The sequence below is a fragment of the Camelus dromedarius genome, chromosome 31 (genome assembly GCF_036321535.1).
Source record: "Camelus dromedarius isolate mCamDro1 chromosome 31, mCamDro1.pat, whole genome shotgun sequence".
NCBI classification, from domain to species: Eukaryota; Metazoa; Chordata; class Mammalia; order Artiodactyla; family Camelidae; genus Camelus; species Camelus dromedarius.
Genome location: NC_087466.1, coordinates 18,576,785 through 18,593,574, shown reverse-complemented (window position 1 = coordinate 18,593,574; position 16,790 = coordinate 18,576,785). Strand labels below are relative to the sequence as shown.

Below are 16,790 nucleotides of genomic sequence, written 5' to 3'. Positions count from 1 at the left end.
TAGAGGAGGTGCCCAAAATAGGCAGATTCACAGACAGAAAGTAGAACTGAAGTTACCAGGGGCGAGAGAAGGGGGCAGTGGGGAGCTATTGTTTAAAGGGCACAGAATTTCAGTTTGGGATGATGAAAAACTTCTGGAAATGGATGGCAGTGATGATTGTACAGTATTGCAAATGTACTTACTGTACCCTGGAAAATGATTAAAATGGTAACTTTTATGTTATGTGTGTATTGCCACAATAAGCAGAAGAATCACACAGAAAAATAAAGAAAAAAAATCACACCTGGGTTAGTTCGGTTTGAGGTCAGAGCCTTCCCACTCTTGTGTCATCCTAATATATGGGCCACCCTGGAGGGGCGTCGATGCCCTGGCATTTCAGCTCTCGGCCCGAACAGAGAAGTGGCTCAGTAGCTCAGGGACAGTCCTCGGAAGAGCCAGAGCTGGAAGACGCAACAGGGATGGATACACAGAACTGGGAAGGGGAACTGAAAAGACCAAGGTGGGCACCAGCAGTGACTGCTCTACCCGGTCTCAGTTCACCTCCACCAACTGGTCAGCAAGTCACCTATTTTGGGTATGACTGGTCACCTGACCACACTCCTCTATCGGAGTCTAGGTGGAAAACCAAACTTTGTGCCAGATAGGTCGACAAAGGGAATTTAACAGGGGGGAGGGGTTCGTTACAAAGGCGTTGGACGCGCTGAATGGACACTAGGAAGAAAGCAGACAGTTCAATATGAGCAACTGAGGACGCCACTCCCACATCCAGGACTGGAGGGATGAGGGAGGGGTCCAGAGCCCCCGGGCCAGACCTGTAGGCAGGAGAGGCCGCCCCATGCACTGTCTGCCAGAGACACAACCCAAGGTGGAGAGAGAGAGGAAGAAATACCCCAGCTTCTCCCTCCCTCCTGCCTACCACTCAGGCTCCTTGCCATTGTCTCCCGTGGGCTGAAGGTGCTGGAAGTAAACTGACCAGAGGTCTGAGAAATGCAGCAGCTCGCAGGAGAGGGTTCCCCTCCCCAGCAGAGCAGGGCAAGGCTAGGATGAGGAATGGATCTGAGGACAAACTGGTCAATGACCAGCACATTTGTTATCCTTCTATCCAACAAAGACGCACTGAGTGCAGGTTGTGTGCCGGGACTGTGCCAGATATTGGGGGTACAGCCTGGAATCAACAGCACAGAGAACACAGCTGGTAGCAAGACAGAAGTGCTTCTGTACAGCAGGAGGAAGCCTCCACCCAAGGAAGGCTGCCTGTAGTCCATATTGTAACTCTGTGCAAATCAGAAAAAAACCCTCCAAGAGGACACAGCCCCATGGGCACACGGCTTGGCGAGCAGCTGGGGCAAGCACACTCCTGGACAGGATACTGCCTCCACAAAGGGGCCTGAGGCTCCTGCTTCCTTTCCAGCAGGAATCTCCAACCTGAGGACTAAGGACCCCCAGAGCAGGAGTCCCTGAAAGCACATCGCTCATTCATTCATTTGACAAATTATGAAGCAACTACTAGGTGCCAGGCATTTCTTCTAGGTCCCAGGGAGACCGCAGTGAAAAAAACATCAAAATTTCTTTGACTTCAAATATTGTTACTGAGCACAGACTTGTGTAACCGAGGTGCAGAGAGCCAAGCTCTGACACTGAGGGTTTGCAGCAAAATAAGGGTTTATTTGCAGGATGCCAAGCAAAGAGAACAGGCAGCTCTTGTTCAAAAGACCCCAGCGAGCTCTCCAATGATTTTCAGGTTTTAAAGACAGTGTTAGGGAAGAGGGTTCTAGGATGCATGATCAGCTTGTGGAGGTAACAGGGTGATGTTTTGGGAATCTCAATCATCAGCCTTCCGGTTCCAACAGTCTGAGGTCTACGTGATTGTGGTCAACATGTGGTCAGCATCCTCCACCTGGGTTGGGGGTCTTAGCTTTTGCAGAACAACTCAAAGATACGCATCAGATTGTTCTCTGATGAGGAAGGAACTGGGAGTCCCGTGACTCTTGTTTTAATACTTAACTGCTTGAGGCCTAGGAGACTACAGCCTTTTATCTACAAATGAGAATCAGTGGGGGAATTCAGAGGTGTTTTTGTACCCACGTAGCCCACCCCACACACCATAAGGTCCTGCTTGGTATCAATCCCCCCTTTCTTGATACTCCCCAGTCCGGAGGGGAACAGGGGCAGGACAAGAAAGGGAATAAAGTTTGAGATAGAGAGGTCAATCATAAACACAGTACCAGAGGAACTTGGTTTTAGAGGGACTCAGTTTCAACATGCCGATCACTGTCCAGTATGGGCAGAAGTTGTAACAGGTATTCATTGTACTATTAGTTATGCTATTCTGTGTTATGTTTTTGAAATTTTCCCCTTAGAAGTCAGAAGAAAAGAAATCTTTGCTTCCAAAGAGACAGACAATAAATAATGTGTGTGTGTGTATACAGTGGTGCTAAGTGCTGAAAAGAACATGAAACAGGAATGAGGATGGGAAAGAGGAAAACAGGGAGGGAAATATAGATGGAGATTCCAATTGTAAATAGGGCGGTCTGGAAACTCCTTACTGAGATGATGTTTCAATAAAGCCCCATACAGCACAGAGGGACCTAGGTGCTGTCTGGAGGAGATGTCCTAGCAGAGCACACAGAAGAGGCAAAGACCCTAAAGAGGGAACCTGGCCCGCATTTTTCAGGAACAGCAAGGAAGCAAGCCTGTGGCTAGAGCAGAGTGGGACTGGGCAGGGGACAAGCTCAGAAAGGAAAGGGGAGGGAGGTGGGCAGAAGACACAGGGCTTTGAAGGCCACTGTAGGCATGTCGTTCTTATTCTGAGTGACAAGGGAGCCACTGTAGGAAAGCCAGCTCAGGAGTGACTTGCCCCAACTGGTATTTATGTTGTATATGTAAAGCATATGCATCTTCCGGGGCGGAGGGGCCATATAGCTTCCCTAAGATTCTCAAATGAGTCTAGTAGATCCTCACAAAACAAAGAACAGGTGTAATGTTGGTTTTCCCTTCAAATGTTGCCCTTTTGTCTTTGTGACTTGGCAGAAAAGCCTTTAACCCTTTCTTGCCTGCTTTGGGGGCTGTATTTGCCCTGAGGAACCCGGGACGGGAGAGGAGCGGGGGTGGGGAAGGCAGTAACCTCCCTGGGCACACCGTGGCCCACGCTCCCTGGGTATCAGGTCTCCCTGGCTCGCCCACCAGCCTTTGGCCACCAGACCGGTGCACCAGCCGGCACTCGACCTCCACAGGCCCGAGGACGTCCTTCCGTGTCACGGGAGGATGCGCAGCCTTCCCCACGCGCGGCTCCGCAAGCGCACAGCCTCCGCAGGAAGGGGCAGGCACTGCGAGCCGGCTTGGCCGGGGCCCCACGTTGCCATAGCGACCCTGGGCTGGCAAGGGACGCCGGAGCGCGCGCTGCCCACGGCAACTGAGGCTGGAGGCGGAGGGCTGCGACCCCAGCGCTCTCTGCCTGGGACTCTAGATCCAGGCTCCGCCGCTGTGCACGAGAGCCCAGGTGAGCGGGCGCAGGTGTGACGGGGCGCTGGCTGGCGACTGACCCCGAGTTGTCTAGGCCCGGCTCCCTCCACCTTCCGTGATGGTAATTATTGTTATTCAGTGTCAAAACAACCCGGGCAGAGTCCGCGCGCCGCGTTGCAAGGCTTTCTTTTCCTATCAGTAGTAGCTCCTGTGTTAAGACCGCAACCTCCTCTTGGGTAGAATCTACGTTTCCGGAAGTGTGGAACAGAGGATGAGTTTATATTACATTGATGAAGAATTAACACCTAATGACATCGTAAGAAAGTTATTACAATCTGAGTTCTCGTACAATTGTGAGTAAGCCAAGGAGAAAGTGTCAGTTTGAGGCAAATATGGCTTTAACACCTTTCTGAACTTCGCTAATTTCAACTGTAAGCCCCAGTATCTAGCTAAGACTTAAGTAATGATATGTAACATCTCTTTCTTGGATAAATGTATTGCTCTTTTTTAAGTGAAATAATTTCAGTATATAGGTTAATCATAGTACACGTGGTACATGCAAATGGGAGAAAAAAAGAAAAACATTAAATTTAGGATCTGAGACTGTTTCCCTCTGTCCAGTTTTTGCCTTGGCTGTTTTCTTTCCTTGGAGCGACTTTCCTTCCCAGTTCCTAGGCATGATTGTCAAAATATGTACTAGCCAGTGTGGTTGGCCAGCCTGGTCAGACTCCTGCAGGCCCCTGCTGTGGCCCAACCCAGGGAAATCCTTGATGGGTAGGGCCCAGTGCAAAATGAAAATGCAAAGCTCTAGCTCATAAAGTATAAAGAATTTCAAAACAGTGACAGCAGAGCCGAAACCAAGCACTTGCCCTGCTAAGGACTGGGCCCTGTGCAACTGCTCAGGTTGCACACCTGTGACGCTGGCCCTGAGTGGGTGGATGCCTGGGACATCATGATCTCCTGAAATCTGCTCAGCCCTGTGGTCATGCTGATTGGTCAACACCTCTGCCTGCTGATGGTTAAATTGTTCACTCTAGTCCCCCACCCCCATCCCCTCATGCCCCATGCTCCGACTGCCCCACCCTTGGCTGCTAGCACTGCCGGAGTGTGTGTGTGTGTGCACACACATGCGCACGCGAATACGTTCTTCCCAAACCCATGGAGCAGGATAGATGGTATTTTCTGAGGGGAAACAGGGATCCCCATGATTTGGAGACCATCTTTATCACTTTGCACAAGTCCCCTGGAGACAGACAGATGGACATGGACGTCTGCACTGGAGATCCTGGGGACATCAAGAGCCCGTGGTGTGCTCCCAGACTGGGGAGAAACCTTAGACCACCCACAGTCTCTTTGCAACCCCACCAGGCAGGGCAGGGAGGAGAGCCTTGGTCTGATGAATAAAACCTAATCAGGTAATGAGGCAGACAGGGAGAGTGCCCAGCAGAGGTCAGAGGTCAGAGGTCAGGGGTAGAAGGCTGATCAACCTTCCTGCTGTGCCTGGGACTGTCCCAGTTTTAGCACTGAAAGTCCAAGGTCCTAGGAAAACCCTCAGTCCCAGACAAGCCGGGACAGGTGGTCATTCCAGAGACAGTATTTTTAGTTGATGGGCTCTCCTACAGCTCACAAACCCCTGCAAAGCCAGCCCCTGGCTTTTCCACCATCCTATCCACCAGGCAGAGGAAACAGGGCCCAGGAGGCTAAAGTGCAGGGTGCTGGCCCAGTGGTGGTGGTGGGGAGTCCCTGTAGGCTGTGCCACAGCAGCCGTCTGCCAGCCCAGACAGAATGGCCTGGCTAGCCTGCCGCTCCCCTGGAGTGCGTCCCAGTGCTCACCACTGGGGGCTCCCGGCCAGGATCTAGCTTTAGAGCCAGCATCCACTCTGATTGGTCATACTGGTTATTAAATATGTGACTTTCACCCTCTCCCCTGGGGCAGCTTCTTTCTGATGCCATCACAAACCCCCCTCCTCTACTGGTCTCCCTGGGTTCCCATCCCAAGCAATTGTGCCATCAGATCCCCCTCCCCAGGGATCTCCCTGAGAGGCAAGGGAAGAGACAGCCTAGCGTTAGTCCAGCACAGAAGAATCCCCCACAAGGGCTGCTCATCTGCCCCGGGGACTCAGAACACACATGACTCACACTACTTGCGCTCAGACAAGTGTCTCCCCAAGAAGCCCCAAAATCCGGGCATTACGCAGGGCGAACTGAGCCCCTGATGTCCCTAACACTTTGCAGCACCCTCTGGCCCCACAGAAGCAGCCAGCATGCCTATCTCCAAGTGCCTACAAAAGTCAGGGCCCTTGTGGAAGGAGTGGGACCGAAAAGCCCAGAAGAATGGACTGAGGCACCAGGTGTATGCTGTCAATGGTGACCACTACGTGGGTGAGTGGAAGGACAACATGAAACACGGTGAGTGGGGGACCCTCGGGCTCAGGTGGTGAGTACGGGGTCTGGACCATGGTGGCCAACCAGGGCCAAGGAAGCAGCTTGCATAACTCACTGGGGACATGAGACATGTCCCCAAGGGGTGAATGCTGACCTGGACCAGCCAGGGGCCTCCACAAGCTGTGGCTCTGAAACTGAACTCAGCCCTGGCTTCAGCTGAGCAGGGGTCTTGGGGACCTGCAGGGGACAAAGTGGTCTTTAGACAGCTACAGCCTCAGCCGGGGTTCTCAGGCACAGTTCATTCTCTACCCTCTGAGACCTGGGCTGAGCATGGGGCTGGCTGGGAGAAGGAAAAGGTAGCCCCCGGAAACTAGCTTGCAACTGGGATTCTGGTCTTCAAACTCAGCCCTGCAAACCAGCAGAGGACCCCCCTGCCCCCAACTGGGCTGGGCTCCCAGTCTAACTAGGAGCAGAAGGGGAACTTCTGGAATGTCCTCTGAGGGCCGACCATGGCAGGGATCTGCCTGCATTTTTCAGTCCTTGTGGGCAGTATGGGTGTGGACAGAGCCCTGGACTAGGAGTCAGGGCTCTAAGGTTCTGAGCCTGGCTCTACCACTGAGTAGCTGTATGACTTTGGGTAAGTCATTTCCCATTCTCTGGACTCTGCTGCCCCACCTGTGATAGGACCTTGTAGGCTGGTGTGGCCCTCTGAGTCCTCCTGCGTGAGTGCTGCCTCCCCTCAGACCCTGGAAACACAGAGGGGCTGCGGCTGCAGAAAGCAGATCTGTCAGAGTCCAGGCCCAACGCTCTCCCCCCTCTTGACTCACCTTTGGCCTAGCTGAATTGGGTTGCTGGGGTATAAGCATTGGAAGCAGTCAAGAGAGTAGTCATGCAGGGCAAGGATGGGGTGGCCCCAGTGGTTCCCAGACCACTCACCCCACTAACACTCATTGTGCTCCTAGTCTAGGCCAGGCCCTCTACTGGGCATCTAGAATAATCCCACCCCCCAGGGTGCTTCCTGTCTCACAGAGAACCTGCACAATAGGTACTATCCCATTTACAGATGAGGAAACTCGGGCTCAGAGAGAGGAAGTGACTTACTCAAGGCCACTCAGCTGAATGTGGTATCATCAGGATGGACGGGGGACGGGAGAGAAGCCATGAAAGGGGCCGGGAGTACATAGACAGTCAGAGAGGTGATGTTTGAGACAGGCCCAGAGGATGAAAATGATTCCCTGGCAGAGGGGAGCACATCTTCTAGACAGTGGACTCAGAAACGGAGGGTTGGTTTGGGGTATCGCATCTGGTTCAAGGAACAGACTGGAGGCCAGTGTGGCTGGAACACAGAGAGTGAGGGGAGAGAGAAGAGCGGGTCAGGAGGGCCAGTCACCTAGGGCTTCATAGGCCTTGGTAAGTTCTGCCTGCATCTGGAAGGCAGGCAGCCTCATTGGATCAACTGGGGTCACATGGCCTTTGCTGAGCCAATCACAGTGTCCTGGATGGGGAGACTAACACTGGTTGGCTAGGCTTGCCAGGAAGAGGAGTCAGCCCCATGCAGACCTCAAGGACAGAGAGTGAAGGAGGCCTGAGTCCCCAAAGGAAATAAACTAGAAGAAGGACAGGTGTGAATACTCCCTCATCCCCTACAATGTGACTGGACCCTTCCTCCAGGGTGAAAGTCATTGATTTCATCTTTTCTGTTTGCAGGCATTGTCCAAAGTGTTCCACTTTTATTAACGAATTTAGTGATCAGATCAACCCTGTAAGATATTCTCATCCCCATTTCACAGATGAGGAGCCTGTGGCCCAGGGAGTTAAGTTACTTGCAGTAGATCAAAAAGCTCACAGGGACAATACTGGATTTGTTCCTGAGCTACCAAGGACTAGGACATGAATTGGCATGTATAGGTACTCCACAAATGCTTTATTTATCTCTTTGTTTAACAAATACTGGTCACCTACAACATGCCAGGCACTGTTCTTCCATGCTGGAAGTAGAGCAGTGAACAAAACAGACCAGTCTGTGCCCTTGGAAGTGTACATTCTCCTGGAAGAGACGGACAATAGACAATAAGTGATAAATAAGTGAATTATCTATTATGTTAAGAGTTGACAAGTGACATGGAAAGAAACAGAGCAGGGTAAGGGAGTAAAAGAAGCTTATAATTTAATTTGATTTTAAAATTATTGTTGCATTTAAGATGTTTGTATAAGAAACTGAGATTGCAATGGCTGAGGCTTATAATTTTAAATGGGATGGTCAGGGTAGGCCTCATTGAGAAAATGAGACTTCAGCAAAGTTTTGCAGGAGGTAGGGACTGAGCAAATATTTGGGGAAGAGTGTTCCAGGCCAAAGGAGGAGAACCAGGGTACGAAAGCTCTGAGGCGGAAGTGTATCTGGTGGGTTCCAGGAACAGCAGGTGGTTGGAAGGCGGAATGGAAATGGGAGTGAAGGACACAGAAGGGGCTGGAGTAGTAGGAGATGGGTCCCCATATGTGCTCAGGAGAACTAAAGAACTTAATATACAGAACATTTTCTAGAAATCCTGACTCTCTGGTGTATCCATTCATTGTTATTATAAGATAAAGCTGAAACATGGAAGGGGCAGATTTCTACCTGGGGTTTGCTATATCAGTTTGGCTTGAGGGCTGTAGAAATGGAACTTTTTGGGGGTTTTCCTGGGTGCTGTGGGTCTAGACACCAGTCACAGACCCCACTCCTGGAGATTTGTCCAGTATAGGGGCCCCTGAGGCCCAGGCCGACGCAGTGCCTGCCTCCCTCATCCCCTAGCCCCATGAAGGCCATGTTGGCAGTGTTGGCCCATCTTTGTGTCCCTAGGGAAAGGAACACAGGTCTGGAAGAAGACAGGAGCCATCTATGAGGGGGACTGGAAGTTCGGGAAGCGAGATGGCTATGGCACCCTCAGCCTTCCTGACCAAGAGACCAGAAAGTACAGGAGGGTCTACTCAGGCTGGTGGAAAGGCGATAAGAAATCCGTGAGTGCTGTGGTTCCCGTCATGCCCTGGGACATGGGCCAGTCTGTAAGCAGGCTTTGGGTGTGTGTGTGTGTGTGTGTGTAGCAGTCAGAGAGGCCTGGGAGAAAAGGAAGGGGGCCCCAGAGGGGAGGAGAACAGGGTTGCTGTGTGGGTAGAAGGAAGGGGTGGGGGAATCATCAAGGCTTCTCAGAATAAAACCCAGGAAACAGGAAGCAAGAGGAGAGGGCCCAGGGAGGAGCCCATGAAACCCTGTGGCTACAAGAAGCCAGCCAGACTGTGAGGGGGCAGTCTCCTCCCTGTTCTCCCCACTCATTTCCTGGCTTTCTTTTCCCTGGGCATCCCTTTCTGTTGGGACTGGATAAGAGGTGGGGGGTGGGGCAGGGAGGAAAAGTGGGAGCAAGAAAGAAAGCAGAGGCCACACCCTTGGCCAACAAAGGAAGGTCCTGAAGGGTGGAAGCCAGCTGGAGGCACGTCCCCAACCCCTAAAGACCTGAATCCTCACCATAGATCATGGAGACGGATACTAATACAGTATTGCTATTGAACAGCTGCTGTTGTTACCTTGGTATTGTAAAACTCTCACATCGACATCATTACCATCATCATCATCATCATTATTCTTCGCATTTTACTGATGAGGAAACAAGCTCAGAAAGGTGGAGTAGGTGAAGTGCCTTGCCTGGGGTCACACCGCCCGCAAGTGATAGAGCCCAGGGTTTCATGATTTCTGTTCTCAAAATGTTTATCTGCCAGTGCAGACAGAGATCCCCAAATAAATAATTTACAGACAATATGGTGCTAGGATAGAGGTTTTCACAAGGGAGTTGAGAGAGGCAGCTCATTGAGAATTTGCGGCAGGCTTCCTGTAGAAAGTGACATCAAAAGATGCAAGGAGTTAGGGAGAAAAAAAAGAAGAGGAAGTAACCCATGAGGCAGAAGTAAGGAAAGGAAGCAGATATTCAACAGCAAGGTGTGTCTGCCCACAGGAGTTGGGGGGGGGGGGTGGTCAGGGGAAGGGTAGGTGGGGCCTGGAAGATTACACGGAAAATCAGGATTTTGAAAAAGACCTGGGCTGCTGAGCCCAATCTCCTTAAGTGTGATCTGCGGGGAGCCCGTGATTCTCTGCGGTTGCATAATGTGTGCTTATGTTCACTTTTCTGAGGAAAAAGTCTAGCTTTGATCTGATTGGCAGAGGCATCGCCGACTTTTAATAGGGTCAGAGCAGAGTTGGGGAGACCGGGCAAATGTGAGCAGACAGGCGAGGTAAAGATCTTCCTGGCCGCTGTAAGGCGGATGCCTGAGGTCGGGGGAGAACTGGAGAGTGAAGGAGGAAGACCAGCGGGAGGGGAGGGGAGAAATGATGGTGGGCTGCTGAAGACTGGGAGACTTTTCAGTACATTCAGCTTGGATGTGGGGCTGAGGGAGGAAACAGGGAAGCCCAGGTGTGTGGCTTGGGTGCCAGGGAGCATGGTGGGGATTCCTAGTGCTGTGGGACGCCGTGAAAAGGGACACCTTCGTGCTTTCAGGGCTATGGGATCCAGTTTTTCGGACCCAAGGAGTATTACGAGGGTGACTGGTGTGGCAACCAGCGCAGCGGGTGGGGCCGCATGTACTACAGCAACGGCGACATCTACGAGGGCCAGTGGTGTAACGACAAGCCGGACGGAGAGGGCATGTTACGCCTGAGTGAGTGCCCAGCCCCGCCCCAATGGCCTGTTGGCCACGCCCACCAGACAGCGCCCTCGGGTGGCACTCCGGGCCACGCCTGGCCACGCCCCCGCATGGCCCTGCTCCAGAGGGGGTTAAGGTGAATGACGGGACCAGGCCCCTGCCCTCAGGGAGTTTACACTGTAAAAGGGGAACCTAACAATAATATAAACAATTAAGACATTGTCTTACGGTCATAATAATCATTGCGCAGCACTGAACTCGTTTAATCCACACTACAATCCTCTAAAACAGGTATTCTTATCATCTGCACTTTGCAAAGGAACTGAGGCACAGAGAGGTTCAGTCATTTGCTCAAGGTTCCCCAGCCTGTTGTGAGGTCCACAGTGCTAAGGAATTCTCCTTGAAAACAGGAAGATGTATTGGAGAAGGACAAAGGAGTTGGGGTCAGGAGCTATTTAGATTGAGTTAGGGTCAGAGAATGCCTCCCTGAAGAGGTGAGGTTTGAATGGAGACCAGAATTAAAAGGAGCCAGATATGCACTGGCTATGGAAGAACATTCCCAGGCAGAGGGAAGGGTACTGAGAAGCCTGCGTTGGTGTCAGGACCTAATCCATTCTCTACATAGCAACCAGAGGGAGCTCTTCACAAACTGGAACTTGTCGCTGCCCTGCTTTCAACCTCTCCGTAGCTCCCTACTGCCCTCGGACTGAGTTCAGAGCCCTGACTGTGCTCTGTGGGGCCCAGCATGATCTGGCCTTGCTCACCTCTCGGCTTTGCCTCCCCTTTGCCTCCCCTCTCCCCGTGGACTCCTTTGGTTTTGGCTGTACTAACTTTTTTTCCGTTCCTCCCACACTTTCTGCCTCAGGACTCTTGCACTGGCTCCCTCTTCCTGGAATAGAAAGAAGATTCCCCTAGACCTTTGCATTGTCTCCTCAGAGAGGGCTTCCCTGTCCACTCCACCTAAAGCACATTCTCACATTCTCAGCACCTGCTTCCTTTCCTTCTTAGTACTCGGTGTATAATCTTGAGCAAGTTACTTGCTTCTCTGTGCCTCAGTTTCCTCACCTGTAAGATGGGAATAATGGCAGAACCCACTTCATAGGGCTCTGGTGAGGATTAGATGAGGGAGTCTTAGAACAGGTCCTGGCACATAGTAGGCTGTCTATAAAGCCAGTATCATTGTCCCTCCACACTGTGAGCTACATAAGGACCAGGAGCATGTCTGTTTTGTCCCCCCTAGTTTCCCCAGTGCCTGCCACATAGCAGGCGCTCCTGGTGAGGACGCAAACCAGAGCCCCGTCTCCTGAAAACTCAAGATTCCAACTTCCAATGAGATTCAACTAAACTGAGGCGTTGGGCAGCTGGGGGGGGGGCGCGCGGTTAGGCCAGCTGTCCATCTGTCACTCTCAGTACCCCGCATGCCCAGCTCCATGTCTGATTTCTGTGAGCATCTCCTTGTGGTAGCCTAAGGTCAGTGAGTGCCTGTTGTGAGCCCACACGGTAAAGGGGCTTTGAGTGCACCATTCCCAATGGCTTGGACTCTGGAGCCAGCCTGCCTGGGTTCACATTCTGGCTCAAGCTTTACTAGCTGTGGGACCTTGGGCAATTAATTTCCTTAAACTCTCTATGCCTCGGTTTTCTTATCTGTAAAATAAGGGTAAAAATAAAACATAATGAAGGCTATTGTGAAGGTTAAATGAGGTTTCTATTTGTACAGTACTTAGCATGACCCATAATAGTAAGTGCTCAATGATATCACTACATACTTGTATGAGCAGGGGTCAGCAAACTAGGGCTCTTGGGCCAAATCCAGCCCAACACATGTTTTTGTAAATAAAGTTTTATTGGCACATAGATGTGCTCATTCACTTATGTATTGTCTTCAGCTGCTTTAGTGCTGCAATGACAGAGTTAACCAACTGCGCAGAGACCTTGTGGCCTGCAATGCTGAAAATACTCTGTGCTCCTCCAGCAAGAAGAGTTTGCTGACCTCTGATCTAAATTTTACCCAGTACTCTTCTAAGTCCTGTCTCTTCTAAGTCCAGTCCTCTTCTAATGTCCTATATGGACTCATTTAATCTTCACAATCACTTTATGAGGGAGGTGCTACTCTTCTCCCCATTTTACAAACAAGAAAATAAGGCAAAATGGGTAAGTGACTTGCTCAAGGTCACACAGCTAGGAAGTTGAGCTGAGAAATGTTAGCTTTATTATTATTTTTACACCATCACCACACTATCCAGTGAGAAACAGAATTGATCCTTTTTTTTTTTTAACATTTTTTATTTTATTTTATTTTATTGGTGGGGGGAGGTAATTAGGTTTATTTATTTTTAGAGGAATAACTGGGGATTGAATCCAGGACCTTGTGCATGCTAAGCATACACTCTACTGCTTGAGCTATACCTTCTCCCCCAGAATTGATTCCTGATTAAGAACACGGGCACCTGGGATGAACAGGATTTGGCTCTCCTGCCTCTGCTGCTTCCTAATTCTGTGACCTTGAGCAAGGCAATCAGATTCCTTGAGCTTTTCAACTTCCATCTGTAAAACAGAGTCCATCATCCTTCATTGAACTGTTTTTGTGAGACATGAGGTCAGAAACATAGCATGGAAGCAGGCACAGAGAAACATCCCCTCTCAGGATTATTGACTATATTTTGTACAGCTGGGAAACTACGTTACTCATCCAAGTTCGGGAAGGTAGTGGAGGTGAGCTGTGAACCACGGCTGACACCCCAGACCTAACTCCACCCACCCAGCCCAGCACACTCTAGTCAACCTGCTTTCCCCATGGCTTTCTGGTGGGCGAGCTGTCTAGCCTGGGAGTGGCAGAGGGTCCAGCCTGGGTGTGTATAGTCTGGCCTGGTTTGGTGGGTTAGCACCTACGACTCCCTGTCCTTTCCCCCAGAGAAGAGGAACCGCTACGAAGGCTCCTGGAAGAGAGGCATGAAGAATGGGTCGGGGCGTTTCTTCCACCTGGACCACGGTCAGCTGTTTGAAGGCTTCTGGGTCGACGACGTGGCCAAGTGTGGCACAATGATTGACTTTGGCCGCGATGTGGCCCCTGAGCCCACCCAGTTCCCCATTCCTGAGGTACGCAGCTCTCACCCGGATCCGGGGGCCACACCCAACCCAGAGAGAGACAGAAAACAGCAACCCCCTCCAGCCACACCCAGCCTGGCCTGGCCCAGCCAGGAAACAGACAAAGTTAGGGCAAAGTTTTCAGTTAGGGCATCCACAGGGAGGGTGGCAATACCCCCACAATGCAGGCAGTGCCCCGAAGGCTGGCAGCTTGGGCCTTCCATGCGCCTCAAACCAACCCCTGCTGCTTCACCTCTAGGTCAAAATTCTAGACCCTGATGGCGTGCTGGAGGAAGCCTTGGCTATGTTTAAGAAGATCAAGGAAGAAGGAGATTGATGCCAGGTGAGGGGGAGGCATGCCTGCCACCCTCTGATGTGGTCCAGGCAGCTCCTGGGGTCTCCTCTGGCCAAAGGGCTCAGGGGCAGGACCAGAAAGGGTGGGTTTCTTGCCTCCTGCAGTCCTGCTGGTCCTTTTTGATTCCTCCCCTTCCAGACTCTTCCCTGAAGACCAGGTCATTCCAATCCTGTCCAAATTCTCCCACGTGCACCCTGGGCACGAACCCTGGGTTAGCGTCAGGTGGCCTGCTTGCCCTGAGTGCTCTCGAGTAACATGGTTTGCCCTGGGCCTTCACTTGCTATCTGTGCAGCAGGGCCTTGCCAGGGACTGGCACCTCCCGGTGTGGGTGCAGGTGGGGTTCCAGGAGAGAGCGTTGCTACAGCATCTTTGAAACGCCAACCCCTGCCACCCCTTGTCCCTTCAGAGCGAACATCAGCACTTCAGAGGAGAAATTCAGACGGGAGTCACCCAACTGCTCGGACCGGTGTGGCTCCTGCTGGAGAAGCAAATGCAACTTGGATACACCCTTGGCACCCACAGCGGGGAACTCACATCTCCCAGCACTGGATCATTCCTTACCAGTAGGAGGCCAGTGCTTCTCTCCCCAGCTGGCCTCGGGACCCTCCTATTTCAGCCTTTACTCTTGGAGCATCCCTGAGCACGTGAGAATAAAGGAGAACCTGGTGGTGTGAGTCGGGGACCTGTGGTATGTGGGGCTAGGAGTGCGGGGGAGCCTCAGGAAGGATTTCAGGTAGAGAAGAGGAAAAACGTCCCAATGGGCTGCATGGACTTACCTTGAGGCAGAAAGGGGAGGTGCCTGTAGGTCTCGGATCTCTGAGATATTCCAAGGAGGAGACAGAGCCTGCATCTGGTTACACTGGTTCACTAAGATTTGGTATTAAAACTTGACCTGGCTTCTCAGCCTAACACAGGGGCACTCAACCTTGAAATCCCGTGGGAGCTTTAAAAGCTGGGAATGCCCAGATCCCAAGCCCGGAGAGTCTCATCTGTCTGGGGTGAGGCCTGGGCCCTCAAAAAGTCCCCAGCTGATTCTAATATGCAGCTGGGGCTGAGAACCTCTGACTTACTGGCTCTGTGACCCTAAGCAAGAAACCTTAGTTGCCCATCTGTAAAATGGGACTTCAGAGATCTCACAGGGTGTGTTTTGAAGATTTGCTAGCAGATCTAATAACAAATAACATGTACTGAGGTTAGTTGTGAAGCAGATTTCTGGGACAGGCTTTGCATAATTCTAATCAAGACAACATTCCTGCAAGATAAGAGGGACTCTTACGTAATAGGTAGGAACAGCAGCTCTACAGTCGGACTGCCTAAGTGTGATTTATTAGCTGTGTTCTTGAGTATGTCACCCAGCTTCTCTGTTCTCCAGGTTTCCTTCCCTCTAATATGGGACAATAACAGGGACTTACCACCTGGAGTTGTTGTGGTTACTGGAAGGAAGAAATAAGGTGGGGTTCTAATCTGAGGGTGATTTTGTCCCCCTTTCTTCCCTGGGGTCATTCTGACAAAGTCTGGAGACATTTTTAGTTGTCACAACTGGCAGGGAGGAATGCTACTGGCACCCAACAGGTAGAGGTTGGGGATGCTGCTAAACATGTTGTAATGTAAAGAATTATTCAGCCCAGCTTTAATGGTTTAATACCATGAAATCACCCTGAAATGCCACGATGTTCTTAAAACCCTCAGCCAAGTGCCCAACATGTAGCGAAAGGCTCAGTAAACGTTCACTGACACTATTGAGGTTCTCTCTGCCATCTAAATCCTAAGTGGGTGGCCTGACCCACAGCATGGCTCTCAGTCTGTACCTCTGAAGGCAGGAAGCTGAGCCTGGCTGCCTCAGGACGCAGAATGAACCAGCTATGGAGCCAGGCCCTGTGCTGACAGCTTTACACATGTGTTTTCCCATGACCCCTCAACAACCTACAAGATGTCCTGCTGTTATTGGTGCCATTTTAGAGGAGGAAACTGAGGTTCAGGGAGACTCACAAGTTACCAAACTAGAAAGTGTACTTAAACTTAGGTCTATCTACTCTTAAGGTGCAGAATAGTGGCAATGCGTATAGAAGACTACCATTTTTTGTCAGAAAAATGTAGGGTGTGTGCTTGTTTATGTATAAATCTGTCTAGATGGGAACAAAATAAACCGGCAACAATGGTTATCTCCAGGGAGAACTGGGAACCTGGGAACAGGGGAGAAACAGCAATTTTTCACTGTTGTATTTGGAATTTGTAAATGTATTATCTATTCAAAGCATAAAACTGAAATTAAAGAGATTGGTTTTTTTTCAATCCCCTCCCCACCAGACTGTGTTCTTAACTGTTTCCCTAGTTGCCTGCATTTGAGAACCTGGAGTGCTTGTTAAAAAGAGATTCCAGAGACACACCCAAACCAGCTTGAATTGGAATCCGCACAAGGGTTTGGAAATCTGCATTTTACAAGCCAATCTGATGATTCTTAGCTCAGGCAAGTTTAGGGAAGAAACCCAAAGACTAGAGGCACAGCCCAGAAATCATTCCAAGTGGATCCCAGGTCTCTGCAGAAGCAGGGAGGGGGGTGCATGGAGAAGCCCAGGTCTCTGGGGAGCAGTAGGGACGTTCACACTGGGGGACCTGCCCCATCCTACTCAGTCCCACCCAGTCAGAAGGCCATCCAGGTACAGGGGAGTGTGGCTCCCAGTGCATGAGATGTGGGATGGAGGCAAGATGCGTTATATGGTAAAGGAGGGCCCCCTTCCTCACTCAGCCCAGGAAGCTGCTGCTGGCCATGTCCAAGCAGGCACAGAAGGACAAGAGCTTAAGGCCACACTTTCCCCCAACTTTCACTTCAGCCAGA

The 16,790-nt window shown here is 51.1% G+C and overlaps 1 protein-coding gene across 1 annotated transcript; it reads left to right on the top strand.

Moving 5' to 3' along the window:
* Nucleotides 1–3,369: 3,369 nt before the first annotated feature.
* On the top strand, nucleotides 3,370–16,246 carry MORN3 (MORN repeat containing 3). The gene is made up of 7 exons (XM_010995890.3): nucleotides 3,370–3,499; nucleotides 5,698–5,871; nucleotides 8,687–8,844; nucleotides 10,371–10,530; nucleotides 13,427–13,611; nucleotides 13,859–13,942; nucleotides 14,361–16,246. The coding sequence occupies exons 2-6, from the start codon at nucleotides 5,727–5,729 to the stop codon at nucleotides 13,934–13,936; spliced, it is 726 nt and encodes a 241-aa protein (XP_010994192.1). The 5' UTR covers nucleotides 3,370–3,499; nucleotides 5,698–5,726; the 3' UTR covers nucleotides 13,937–13,942; nucleotides 14,361–16,246.
* The last annotated feature ends 544 nt before the right edge of the window (nucleotides 16,247–16,790 follow it).

What these genes read in the sequence shown, in the direction of transcription:
- MORN3 (XM_010995890.3), top strand. Translation starts at nt 5,727, where the DNA reads ATGCCTATCTCCAAGTGCCTACAAAAGTCAGGGCCCTTGTGGAAGGAG. An exon ending in GGAAAGGCGATAAGAAATCC is followed by an intron (nt 8,845 to 10,370) that starts GTGAGTGCTGTG and finishes TCGTGCTTTCAG; the next exon opens with GGCTATGGGATCCAGTTTTT. An exon ending in AGAGGGCATGTTACGCCTGA is followed by an intron (nt 10,531 to 13,426) that starts GTGAGTGCCCAG and finishes CCTTTCCCCCAG; the next exon opens with AGAAGAGGAACCGCTACGAA.